At 35.4% G+C, this 14,468-nt stretch overlaps 1 gene segment (V, D, J or C); it reads right to left on the bottom strand.

Annotated features, from left to right (window-relative positions):
* Positions 1–2,995: 2,995 nt before the first annotated feature.
* On the bottom strand, positions 2,996–4,804 carry LOC141344482 (T cell receptor alpha variable 12-3-like). The segment is given in 2 exon segments: positions 2,996–3,348; positions 4,765–4,804. Coding segments are annotated over 2 exon segments (393 nt in total).
* Between the last annotated feature and the right edge of the window lie 9,664 nt (positions 4,805–14,468).

A 14,468-nucleotide genomic window follows, 5' to 3' on the forward strand; every position in this document is an offset into this window, starting at 1 on the left:
CATTTGTGCACTCATTTATTTAGCCCATAAATTAAAATAATAATTACTATTTTAAGTATTATGACGTAAACAGCTTATACTGTTTCTACTGATCGGGGCCACAAATCCGTGAGTACAGTTTAAAACCCGTGGGAACGGATTGCTAAAGCGTGCGCACGGATTATGAATTTGTCGGTACGGATTCAAAATCCGAGGGTACGGTTTACAAAATCTGAGCGCACGGATTGGAAATTCGTGGGTACGGTTTGTTAATCCGTGGGCACGATTTATTAAACCGAGGGAACAGTTTAAGAATTCGTGGGTACGGTTTATAAACTGAGGGAACGAATTGCAAAACCGTCCCCACGGATTAATTATTTTTCTTCTACAGGTGACGTAAGGGGCTCCGTAGATTACAACGTTCACAATGTACGGACTGTAAACGCGTTCTGTGTGAGCGCAAAACGAGTCCGTGCTGCTTCTGCACCGCATACGTAACGCACACGGACTGTAGACGCAATGCAGACTGAGTATGTGTGAAACAGGCATAAAGTTTGGGAGCATTTTAGCCTGCTACGGCGAATAAAAAGATTACCTGCATGGTTTGTAAAACAGTCCTTGTGCATCACGGCAGCACCTCTGTGATGCACGAACATTTAAAGAGAAAGCACGTCGGACAGTTAAATGAAACCAGTTTGGCTGGCCTCGGTAAGATTTAAATAACATGGAAGCCAATACGTTTTGTTTTGGATATACATGTTTGTTTACGGTAGGCTATTATTGCTGCTGATGTGCCTGCCCCTGGTTTACAGGAAGAAAATGTTTACTTGATTTTAATTTATTTTTTCTTATAAAACAAATGTGCCTGTCCTTTAAAAAGATTATAGAGTTTCTTAATTTATGCATTTATGTCTGTACTGACCGATTATTGTGCCTAAATGGTTTTAGACAGGGCATTTTTATTTAATTTTAGTATGAATTGGCCTATCAGCAGCAAAGTTCAATAAAATATGCATTTTTCATTGAAGTACCCCCTTCTTTCTTGTATTTACTATAATTTTCCACATAATTAAAGCAATCTCATGCTAAATTAGAGAAAAATTGAATAATTATCCGATTAGTCGACTAATCGTTTCAATAGTCGGTGACTAGTCGACTATTAAAATAGTCGTTAGTTGCAGCCCTACTGGACATACAGTCGATCTAATTCCTAATTCTGTCTTTCACAGGTGTGACCACATATTTTATTACATTTGGGACTGATATAGATTGTGGTTTTGATTGTGGTTTTCACTAGATAGATTCAAAGTTAAATTTGCTTCAGGTTTTTGTCCGACATGTCTCTAAAAAGGGCTGATTTTGACAAGGTTAAAAGAGTGTTTTTACACTACTCTTGAGAAATTTTAACCAAAGTATGTTATAGACTTCTCATTAAGACTCTAAAGAATCATATCAACTTGTGGAAAATCCGATGACCCCTTTAAGAAAATTAAATGTAAAACAAAGAAAACTACTGTAAATGCAGATATTTTAAATGAATACTAATGAATAATGTGAAAAAAAAAATGCTCAGCCTGTGTGACATAACTGTGTCAATGTTGAATATACTTTAAAAATAAAGCAGTGAATGTTAAGTTTTACATTTGATATAATGATTCAAAAAAGCTGCTGTATTTTTAAAGGTAATATAGTATCTACTGCCCTCCTATAGTTAACTGCAGGTAGTGCATAAACAAAACAGTGCCATTTCTTCAGGTTAAAAACTATTTAAAGGTCCCATATTGTACACATTTCTGGAGGTTTATTTTAGTTGTTGATGTCCTTAAGAATATATATTTGCGGTATAAGTGCCAAAATCCATCTCAATATATTTTTACAGCTCCTTTTTTAGGAGCTCTGTCAAAAACAGGTTGATTTTGGCCCATCTAATTAATATTCATGGACCTCTCTTCTGATTGGCCTGTTGTTTTCTGAGTGACGCACAGCCAGGCCAATCACAGGTAACTACGGTCATGTATGCTGTAAGCCAGCTCAGAGCAATAGAGAGAGCCTAGCCTGCTGATGCTCAACAGGATATTTCAGAATGATCATTAATTTTTGTTCTTTTTCAAACACCGAATGCAGTAAGCTACATAACTGATGCTTCAGTAAAGCCCCTTTCACAATGCGCGCTGATTCTGGAAAATTACGGGAACGAGCGCTGTGTGAACAAAAGCAGTGTTGTAGTGATGCACGTTACCCTGCGACTCTTCACGACAAAAAAATACGTGCAAAGTGGAATGAAGCAGCGATCAGGCAGAGCCAGCTCCTCACTATCAGCGCTGAAGCACAGTTTGTTCAGGTTAGTTTCAGTTTCGTGAAACGTACACGTTGCATTACATCTCACATCCAAACGTCACATGTCTTTATGGGTTGTGTGTGAAGCACGAACAGATTCCGGAAAACAAATGTGAATGAACCAAATTAAACAATTCCGGAACAAATCATGGGAAACATTATCCGTGTATTTACCGGAATCGCTGTGTGAAAGAGGCTGAAGTTGACGTGCCAGTGGTCTCTTATATTCACGTTGTTCTGAAGCCTGTGCAATGATGTAGTTTCGACATCTATCGACTGAACAGGGTTTTCTCGACTTGTTTTCGTGTTGTTGTTGCTCAAAAATGGAATGGATGCGTTGTTGTCTGGGTTTGACAAAAGGAGGGTGGGACGGTGGTTGGTGCTCCGGGTGGTGACTGAAGGCGGTGACTGAGTAGATCGGACGTCACATCATTACGGAAGTCACAGCGGCTCGTGAAAATGAACAGCTACTTTAAGCAGGCTGTGTGCAGTTTACTGTGGATTGACTGTTTTGAAACTCATATGGTAGTTACATAGCCCCTAGACCTCAGTTATCATGAAAAAAGCCAGGAAATTTCGATTTTGACAATATGGGACCTTTAACTGACTTGAGAATGTTGCTCTGCTTTACTATGTTTGTATACTAGCTTCTTTACACAATTTCTCTCTCATTTGTCTCTCACTGTAACAGGTTTTTGTAGAGAGCTGATGTGTTTCCTGTCACTGTGGGCGCCAGAGCACAGTAGTACAGAGCAGAGTCTGATACAGCAGCAGAGGAGAACTCCAGATCCACATGTTCCTTTTTTGTAATGTTAACAGAGAATCTTGGATCTACATCAGACCGCTGAGCTTCTTTTGCAGTGTCGTAGGTGAGTACAAGAAATTCAGGTTTTGATCTTCCATACTGACGGTACCAGTGGAGATAATCTATAGTGCTAGAGTCAGAAAAACTACAGGATAATGTGACACTTGAACCCTCCTCAGCAAAAACATCTGTTTTGCTTGGTTTGATGACATTTCCAAAGACAGCAGCTGAAAAATAAGAGATACATTTGTTTATTATTTTGTTCTTTTAATAATCAACCAAATAATCAGCCAAACAAATCTACATACCGGTCGAGGCACATAATAGAATAAGTGAATGAAGATCCATTGTACAAGTGTTCACTCTGAGAAGAGTCAGGCTGAAACCTTTCAACCACAGTCTCTGTCAGACACAAAAATCATGAACACTGAGTCCCTCCTCTTTTGACTCTTCAAGACAAAACAAAGCTTTATTTTTGAAGGAATGTTTTTCTTGAGGCTTGAAACTTTCATTAATACTATGTTTGAAAGTATAAAATATGAAAAAAAGTAGACTTAAAACTTTATTTCCATGCTTTTCAGTCTCTTTCTATATGAAATTATAATGTAGTCTAACTATTGAGAAATAATTTATTTATTGCATGCCTGGGAACACTGCCGCCACCTGGCACATTGTAGCTACGCAATCTGTTACACAAGATAATGAATTGAAACTTTATTGGCTACTTTTGTATGGGTTTCAATGTAATCAATAATATAAGGATGCTTCATTCAATTTTTAATTTCACACTGATTTTAAATTTTTTAGTCATACATTTGATTGACACATTTTTTTCCCCTCCATACTATGGAGGTCAGTCTTTACCGGCAACAGTTTTGTTATCAAAATATCTTCTTTTGTGCTCAACAGAAAAAATAAACTCGTACAGGTTTGGAACAACTTGAGGGTAAAAGTAAATTATGACAGAATTTTTGGGTGAACAATCCCTTTAAGAGCAGAGAACCTGATGATGCAGTTAGTGCAACTACAACAAACAACCACTTGCTCCACATACATTGTCTTGTTTTTCCTTTTTTAAATTTAAGCCATGATCAAAATTAAAAGTAGAGATTGTTTTTGTTTACTAGCTCATCGGCACTGAACATGATTCATTATAGATTGATGATGTACAACTTTGTGACATTTTTTTAGTAGGCCTAGTTCAACCTCACACAGGTGTGACCACATGGTTTATTACATTCAGGGCTGGATAGATTGGGGTTTGGATTGTGGTTTTCACTAGATATTTTCAAAGTGTACAGAGCATAACGTTTTTTGTATCACTGGGCTCTTACTCTTAGAGCACAATAATAGTGAGCTGAATCTGACAGACGAACAGCAGTAATAGTGAATTCAGTTGAAGTGTGTGATGTAGCTGAATGAAACTGATCATCTGAAATGTATTCATAATCACTAGATGACCCTGCAGTTTTGTATAATAAGAATTGTGGATCTCTGTTAGGATACTGTCTGTACTAGTAAAGCTGAACATATTTACTATTTGTGCTATATGAGCAACTCAGCTTGACAGTTTCTTTTTCTTTAGAGAACTTTTCTGTCCTTTTGTGGCGAAAGCAATTCAATTATTATACAAAATATTGTACCCGTTCCCACATTGAGAATCGGTATGACGCATCTGTCCATGTTCAATCAGATCAGTTCAGTTCTCTGTTGAGGCTCTCAGTGCTCTGAGCTGTAAGTCACTGCAGATCAGTCAGAAATACACAGAACTTCCTGCTGCTGTTCACCTTCATCCAAATGGTGCTAAACTGTCTTGGCTGAGATTCAGCTCATGTTATTTTTGTGTGTGGTTCAACTTGAGTTTGGGCCTCAGAGCACAGTAGTACACAGCAGAGTCAGACACTTGCAGATTCTTGATTGTCAGTGGAATGGAATCTGATGACACTTCAGAGTGAAATCTCTTCTGAAACTGAGCTTCATTATCTTTACCTCCATATTTGCTTATCCTCAGGATGTATTTAGGAAAGTCATTTGCTCTCTGGATGTACCAGAACAAATCTTCTGTATTGTATTTGTATTTTGGGACTGATTTGTATATACACTTTAATTCTACTGATCTTCCTTCAACTTCAGTCACATGTATGTCTGGCTGATCAACTGTGTCCTCTGATCTGCACTCTGTAAATATTTAAGAATATTTAATGTACAATACAATACAGCATATAATCAACTTACATGAATACACAATTGTATTACAGTTTTTTACAATTGTTTACACTCTAAAATAAAAATTTCCACACAATTTGCAAAATTCTACTCCAAGGAGCAAAACACCGCCACAGATTTGCACACCATTACACATAATGTCTGCTTCACTCTTTTTGCAAAACATTACACACAGTGATTTGTAAAACTCTACACACATTTCGACACCTTAGACACAGATAAGGATTGTGAGGTTACTTCCTTGTCATTACAAAGCCCCGGATTGCCAATGACCACACTAATGAACAAATTGGATAAACACATCCACAAGGTGTGGAAGCACACATGTGCTAATTTGAAAACGCAGCACTCAGGTGTGCTATAAAAGGCAGCAGGTGAGTTCACCTGTATTCATCGAAAATGATGTGGATGAAATCTTATGACCTGATCCAGCCAGACGGAGAGATGAGGAATAGTTACAGTATTTGTGTTGCTTTTTTTTTTCAGAGTCAAACTGTATGTACTTCAGGCAGTAATTTTTATTTGTCTACAGATTTTCATTGATTTCATTGTTGGTTGATTACTGTAACTAATTATGGTAAGAAATACTGTATTTCTTGAATTGAAATAAATACTTGAAATATTCAGTCTGCAGCATCAGTGTTGTGCAGTGCTTGGTAAGTTTATAGTAGGCCTATTTGTGTACATTCTCCCTATATCTCAAACTAATCATGATGAATGTTGTGGGTTTGTCACTATTTTGTTTTGTCATCGAAATGATCCCTTACATAACAATATCTGCCCAAAAATCTAGCACATGCTATTTCCTAAAATTAGTTTTTTTTTACAAATGTGTTTTTTATTTATCACAGCAGTGTGAAACTGTCTGCAATAGTGTCTGATCATTGATGTCTGTGTTGATTAAATGAAAACTAATAGCATTTTCACAAATATGTGTATATGTTTTGACTGAAATGTGTATTGTTTGACTGAAGTGTGTCATTTTGCAAACAATCTAGGCGTTCTGCAAATTGAGTGTGGCATTTGGATAATTGTGATTATATTTTGAAAAAAAGAACCCGGTTTTCAAAATTGTGTGTAAACAATTGAAAAAACTGTAAATGAAAATTCATACCAAGAAGGAGTAGTGCGAAGAGAAATATATTCCTCAATCTGTGTGACATGACTGTGTCTATGTTGAATACTCTTTGAAGTCTAGAAATAGACCCATAAGCTATGGCATTCTTAAATGTAACATTGAGTAACTACTGCCCTCTTCTGGTTAACCACAAGTACATTTTTATAAGTGGCATCCAAGGTCTATTGCAATTCCATTATAAGTGGAGACATACAGAGGACAAAATGTTGTGCCTCTCAAGACCATTGTGCTAGATTTTTAAACATATACATATATATATATATATATATATATATATATATACATACACACAATTTTTGGGGATGTTAAATACCATGGGGGTGGGGGGTTTAAATATCAGTAAATTGACTACATAAGCCTCAGTAAATCACACTACAATCATCTTCTGCACATACATACACATAGTAGTTATAGTGATTATATATTTTAGCAGCATTAAATCACCTTAAACCAACAGTAAGGGAAAATGAATACCATAGTAAATGTAACTGCTGCATTTTCAGAGTTTTTGTATGAGCGTTGAGTGTGTTTCAGTCACTGTGGGCTGCAGAGCACAGTAGTACACAGCAGAGTCAGACACACGCACATCCTGGATTGTCAGCGGAACTGAAGTTTTGTTGAGATTCGCATGAAATCTCTCCTTGAATTCTTCCTCACTGTTTCCAGATGTAGAGAATTTATTTAGCATGAACTTGATATTACCATTGACTTTCTGCTGGTACCAGAAGAGAGTCGGGGTTGGATAATCAGTCTGATATGTACAGTCGATTGTTACAGTATCACCTTCAAAAGCAGATTGAATCCTTATATGCTGATCAACTTTGTCTTGGCAATTACATCCTGAAATTGAATGAAAACACTATGAATAAAAAAATTGCCCATTGGCTGCAAAGAACATGCACATACACACATAAAGAAAATTTATTTTGAAAATTTTTAAAAAGAACCATTATTCAATAGTGGTACTCACCCAAGATATATAAAATTATGATCACAATGGCACTTTTCCACAGTGCCATTACAGTATGTACAATTGAAATTGAAACTTATATAAAAGAAAATGCAGAGATGTTAATATCCTCTTCCTCTCTCTGCATCTGTTAAAGCAGCAATAAATTCAGATCACTTTGTCTGACTGCTGGGAGGAGCCTGTGCTACAGTCAATGTCAGTAAAGACTGTAGTATTGTGTATATGTAAAGTCATATTACTTAATTATGTCTATTTGTGCAGCGATTAATATTAGAATGTACATACAATATGCATCCACACATTTGATTAGTTTATATCACTTTATTCATATGAAACACTCTGTACAATCTCTTTTTACACTGTTCTGAATATTTGATTGATTGGTCAAACAAGTCTTATAATGTTTACCATTGTCCATAGCAATGCTCATCACAGTAACTGAAACCAGAGCGGTCACTCTTGTTTGAAATAAAGGCAAGCACTATCATGCGTCTCAGTTATCAATGGTCTAAGATCTCGGATGACTTCAGTAGTAATATTGCTATTATATTGTTGTTGCAGGGATCATCTTGTTCTGTATGTTATCATGGATATTCATAGTTACAGCTAAAATGATAAAATAAAGTAACTCAAACAATAACAGTACAAATCGGATACATTTAACAGTTATTTGGCAAGGACTGCGGCCATTAAAAGTACATTTCTTATTAAATTAAATTAAATTAACACTTTGTGTACAGCAAGTAATATTAGTCTAATACGTTTTTCAGTGCACATTTGTTACACATAGGCCTATACAGCAGGAACTTAAATAAACAGTTGCCACTAATAACAGATTACGCCACACTGTGGCAAACATCTGAAATTACAGGAGCATTCATTGAAATACTGGAATAGAATGAACCCTTCCCAAACCCTCTAGAATGTAATTTAGTGGTTTTGATTTGTCCTTACAGAAATTGACATCATTTAATTACAATGGATGGCCATGTATGAATATAGAAAACACGTGCTTTTGCATTTGGTGAGAGGTTTGGTTTATATGTGAGCAGAGCAATTATTTAGTTTGATAGTGTGAAAAGAAATTCAATTTTCAAGAATAGCCAAAAATAGTGTTGTTGATTATGTAATCTATGTAAATGAAGTTTTGTCATATATGTGACCCTGGACCACAAAACCAGTCATAAGGTTAAATTTTACAAAACTGAGATGTATACATCATATGAAAGCTCAATAAATAAGCTTTCTATTGATGTATGGTTTGTTAGGATTATTTGAACTATTTGAAAATCTGGAATCTGAGGGTGCAAAAAAATCAAAATACTGAGAAAATCACCTTTAAAGTTGTCCAAAATTGAGTTCTTAACAATGCATATTACTAATCATAAATTACATTTTGATATGTTTATAGTAGGAATTTTACAAAAAATCTTCATGGAACATGATCTTTACTTAATTTCCTAATGATTTTTGGCATAAAAGAAAAATCAATAATTTTGACCCATACTATGTATTTTTGGCTATTACTACAAATATACCCCAGCGACTTAAGACTGGTTTTGTGGTCCAGGGTCACATATAGTAATATCTTCTTAATCATACTGAATTTTAACATTTTCTTTATGAACCAAATTATTTTAGACTTACGAAAGCAGCATGTTTTATAGATGAGTCTTAATATTGATCTACATTTAATTGTCTTTAAAAAAACTGAATGATTGAAATGTATAATTAAGGTGGAAATTAAGATGTGTTTGTGCACTGAAGTAACTACTTGGAACATGATATCCTGAATGTATTTTTAATTTTTGTATTTAGTTTCTTTGAAGTTTTATAATAGGCCTATTTTACAGGTGTTACCACATATTTTATTACATTCTGGGATTGGATAGATTGTGGTTTTGATTGTGGTTTTCACTAGATGGTTTCAAAGTGAAAAGAGCTTCAGGTTTTTGTACGACATGTCTCATGTTTTGTATCACTGGGCTCCTACTCTTAGAGCACAATAATAGTGAGCTGAATCTGACAGACGTACATCAGTAATAGTGAGTTCAGTGGATGTGTGTGATGTAGTCGACTGAAACCGAGGATCAGAGGTGTGTTTATTGGAACTATATGTTCGGGCACCTTTGCGTAACAAATACTGTGGTTCTCTGTTGGGATACTGTCTGTACCAGTATAGGTAAACATAATCACTATTTGTAGTATATGAACAGCTCAGCTTGACAGTTTCTGTTTCTTTGGAGGTTTTTTCTGTCCCTTTATCTGGCTCGATACTGTCTCCAGTCACCAAACCTGTCAAGAATAAGCACATATGAACTGATTCATGATTTGTGAAAGCAAGGTTTACTGAATAAACTAAAATTTACAGCACTTACAAAAAAAAAATGTAAAAACATACAGTGATCATTTAAATACACTGTTTAATTTGAATACTGTACCTGTTCCCACAATGAGAATCAGTATGACACATCTGTCCATGTTCAATCAGATCAGTTCAGTTCTCTGTTGAGACTCTCAGTGCTCTGAGCTGTAAGTCACTGCAGATCAGTCACAAACACACACAGGAACTTCCTGCTTCATAAAGGCATGACTTAAATAAATGATGTCATTGCATTATTCTCATGAACATGCACATATTAACCGATGGAAATTAGAAAATGTTGACTTTCCAATTATAGTCTAGCTGTGTTTATATATAAATATATTTGGAACGAACAAGAAATATGCTCTTTATATTACACATGAGTCAGATATTTTAACATTTGTTGTATTTGACTGTTTTTTTTATTACACCATGTTGTAAATTGATTTGTCATCTATGATTGTAAGAAATTCCTGTAGGATTTTAACATAGTTCATCTTTATATCGCCAAAGATTCACTCACTTTAAAATGTTACATTTAGTTTTTTCATATACTAGTTAAATGATTTGTCTACCTTAAGATGTTGGTAGCTACCTGTGATTTATTTTCATTGGTTCTAATATTTTTCTGACATACCTACTGTATATAATACACAGTATAAAACACTTACAGCTTCTTTCTCTCTGTCTCTGTGTTTCTCTCTCTTATATCATTGTAACAGGTTTTTGTAGAGAGCTGATGTGTTTCCTGTCACTGTGGGCACCAGAGCACAGTAGTACAGAGCAGAGTCTGATACAGCAGCAGAGGAGATCTTCAGATAAACATGGATTTGTTCCTTTTTTTCAACTTCAACAGAGAATCTTGGATCTACATCAGACTGCCGAGCTTCTTTCGCATTGCTGTAGGTGAGTACAAGAAATTCAGGCTTTGATCTTCCATACTGACGATACCAGTGGAGATAATCTGTAGTTGAAGAGGAATAAATACAGGACAATGTTATATCTAAGCCCTCCTCATAAACAACATCTGTTTGGTCTGCTTTGATGACATTTCCAAGGACAGCAGCTGAAAATGAAAAAGTTATTTTTTAGTGTAATGTTTTAGTAAAATTGTTAACTAAACAAAAAATAAATAAATTAATTTAATAATAATGCAAATACATACACATACAAGCTGAGGCACAGAGCAGAATAACTGAATGAAGATCCATTGTACAAGTGTTCACTCTGAGAAGAGTCAGACTGAATCGTTTCTAACACAGTCTCTGTTAGACACGATGAGATCACTGAGTCCCTCCTCTCTGAGTCACATTAAAGCTGAATCAATGTTAAATTACAGATAAATTCTAATTTGATCATTTTTTGATCCATGATCAACATTAGTGTCCAAAAATATAGACTTAACCCAATCCCTACCCCTAAACCGTCCTAACCATAATTTATTACTAAAATCAGAGGGAAATTATAACTGATTAACTAGGGTGTAGATGCTTCTAACTCGAACGTAAGCCTAAAACTGACATTTCCTGAAAAGTTATCCCTCAATTTTGATTGGTTGATTGAAATGTACTTGGTGAAATGACGTTTACCTCAGTGCAACATAGACTCAATACTATTGCATAATTAAAATTATGTTGACATCATTCAATTGATTAAATTAAAAAAATAATATAGCTATATTAAATTTTGGTAACGTTACAAGGGTAGAGTAGTTTGAAGAATGGATGGGTGGATAATTTAAAATTGATCGCATTAATATTTTTGTAGTTATACATATATATATATATATATATATATATATATATATATATATATATATATATAGTAATATTACTTATTACTTCAACATTATATTCACTCACTTTAAAATGTTACATATTGTTTGTATTTTATTTTTTCATGTACTGTGGTTAAATGATTTTAGTGCTTTTAGATTTTTTTATTATTTTTCTTACATACATAATACAGTATAAAATTTACAGTGACAACAACTAAGCAATTACATTAAAAATGTATTGGTGTATGAAAGGAACCAAATAGATTGTAATATCTAACACATTGTCAGTACATCTTGGAATTTTTTTAGCAGGTCTGATTCAACCTCACACAGGTGTTACCAAATATTGTATTACATTCAGGGCTAGATAGATTGTGGTTTTGATTGTGGTTTTCATTAGATATTTTCAAAGCTAAAAGAGCTTCAGGTTTTTGTACGACATGTCTCATGTTTTGTATCACTGGGCTCCTACTAATAGAGCACAATAATAGTGAGCTGAATCTGACAGACGTACATCAGCAATAGTGAGTTCAGTGGATGTATGTGATGTAGCTGACTGAAACCGATCATCAGATGTACGTTTGAAAGAAGTTGATGACCGTGCATTTTCGAGTAATAAATACTGTGGTTCTCTGTTGGGATACTGTCTGTACCAGTAAAGCCGAACATATTCACTACTTGAACTATATGAGCAGCTCAGCTTGACAGTTTCTCCTTCATTAGAAGTTTTTTCTGTCCCTTTATCTGGCTCAATGCTGTCTCCAGACACCAAACCTGTCAACAATAAACACATATAAACTGATTTTTGATTTGTGAAAGCAAACATGTTTTGCAAAAATAAAAATGACTAAAGTAATAGCAATAATGTACCTTTTCCCACAATGAGAATCAGTATGACGCATCTGTCCATGTTCAGTCAGATCAGTTCAGTTCTCTGTTGAGACTCTCAGTGCTCTGAGCTGTAAGTCACTGCAGATCAGTCAGAAACACACACAGGAACTTCCTCCTCTCTGAACTTCCTGCTGCTGTTTATGATTATGTTTGAATTACTACACACTTTTATTAGATAATTTTATAAAAAAGGTTTACATGAGGTTTTACATCAAAAGCAATATGTTATAGATGGAGTTCAGCCTTCTCACTATGTGCAAACCATGACAGAGATAATAGTGGCGCATAAAGTGTATGAAAATTTTTTTCAAATAATTTGGGTGTGAACACTGCCATCCTGTGGCATACATGAACTTGCACTATTTATTGCACATGAGAATCATTTACGGTGTTTTATTGTTTGTTACATTTGACAGTCTCCTGACTTAGTGCTATTAAAAGGCAATAACTCTAATTTAATGTAATGTGAATTCACATTGCCACACAAATCCACACATTATAGTTAAAGGAAAATAAATTGGTGTCCACCTTTTGATTTTGGTTCTACCCGTGATAATTTTTATTGGTTTATAATACTGTAATTGCCACGTGCATATTCTCTCCCTTTGTCTTCATCTCTGTCTTTATGTTTCTCTCTTGTCTCTCACTGTAACAGGTTTTTGTAGAGAGCTGATGTGTTTCCTGTCACTGTGGGCGCCAGAGCACAGTAGTACAGAGCAGAGTCTGATACAGCAGCAGAGGAGATCTTCAGATCCACATGTTCCTTTTTTGTAATGTTAGCAGTGAATCTTGGATCTACATCAGACGGCTGAGCTTCTTTTGCACTGCTGTAGATGAGTACAAGAAATTCAGGTTTTGATCTTCCATACTGACGATACCAGTGGAGATAATCTCCAGCTCCCGAGTCAGAAAAACTACAGGATAATGTAATTTCTGTGCCCTCCTCATGAACAACATCTGTTTGCTCTGGTTTGATGACATTTCCAAGGACAGCAGCTGAAAATGCAAATGTTTCTTTGTAATTTATTAGTGAAATATTTTAGGAAAATTGTTAACCAAAAATAAAATTAATTAATTGATTAATTAGCAATACAAATAAATACACATACCAGCTGAGACACAGAACAGAATAACTGAATGAAGATCCATTGTACAAGTGTTCACTCTGAGAAGAGTCAGACTGAATCCTTTCAACCACAGTCTCTGTCAGACAATAAGATCATATGAACATTGAGTCCCTCCTCTCTGAGTCGCATAACCGACACACTGATAAGAGAAGATCTAATCACATGAATGACTACAACAACTATGAATATATTTAAGATATTATTGTCCTTATGAGAATAACAGAATAGCATGATGCTTAAGCAGAAATATCATTATAATTAAGTTATTATAATGATTTATCTACGGTGGCCGAGAGAGGTCAACGTGCTGCAAACAAGAAAACACATGCAAGCAGAAAAAAAATGACAACAAAATAAGAAAACATCTTCATCAGTTTGACAACACAGGCGCTGCAAATCCTCGCAACGCAAACACAAATACGGAAATGCGCTGCAAATTCTCACAACACAACCAAACTCAGAAACGCGCTGCGAACACACGAAGGCGCTGCAAACTAACAAACGCGCTGCATATAGCACGGTCCACAGCGGAAATGTTTCAGGGGGACCTCAAAAAGTGACGAACTCATTTGGGACCTGATTATTTATGATTATTTATTATTTATGATTATTCACCTTTAAGTGATACTATACTATCACTAAAAGGTGATAGTTCACCAATAACACCTCTGCTCTGACCAACAGCCACTGAACAAATAATCAGGTCCCAGATGAGTTTGTCACTTTTTGAGGTCCCCCTGAAACATTTCCGTTGTGGACCGTGCTATATGCAGCGCGTTTGTTAGTTTGCAGCGCCTTCGTGTGTTCGCAGCGCGTTTCTGAGTTTGGTTGTGTTGTGAGAATTTGCAGCGTG

The sequence above is a fragment of the Garra rufa genome, chromosome 10 (assembly GCF_049309525.1).
Source record: "Garra rufa chromosome 10, GarRuf1.0, whole genome shotgun sequence".
Taxonomy (NCBI): Eukaryota; Metazoa; Chordata; class Actinopteri; order Cypriniformes; family Cyprinidae; genus Garra; species Garra rufa.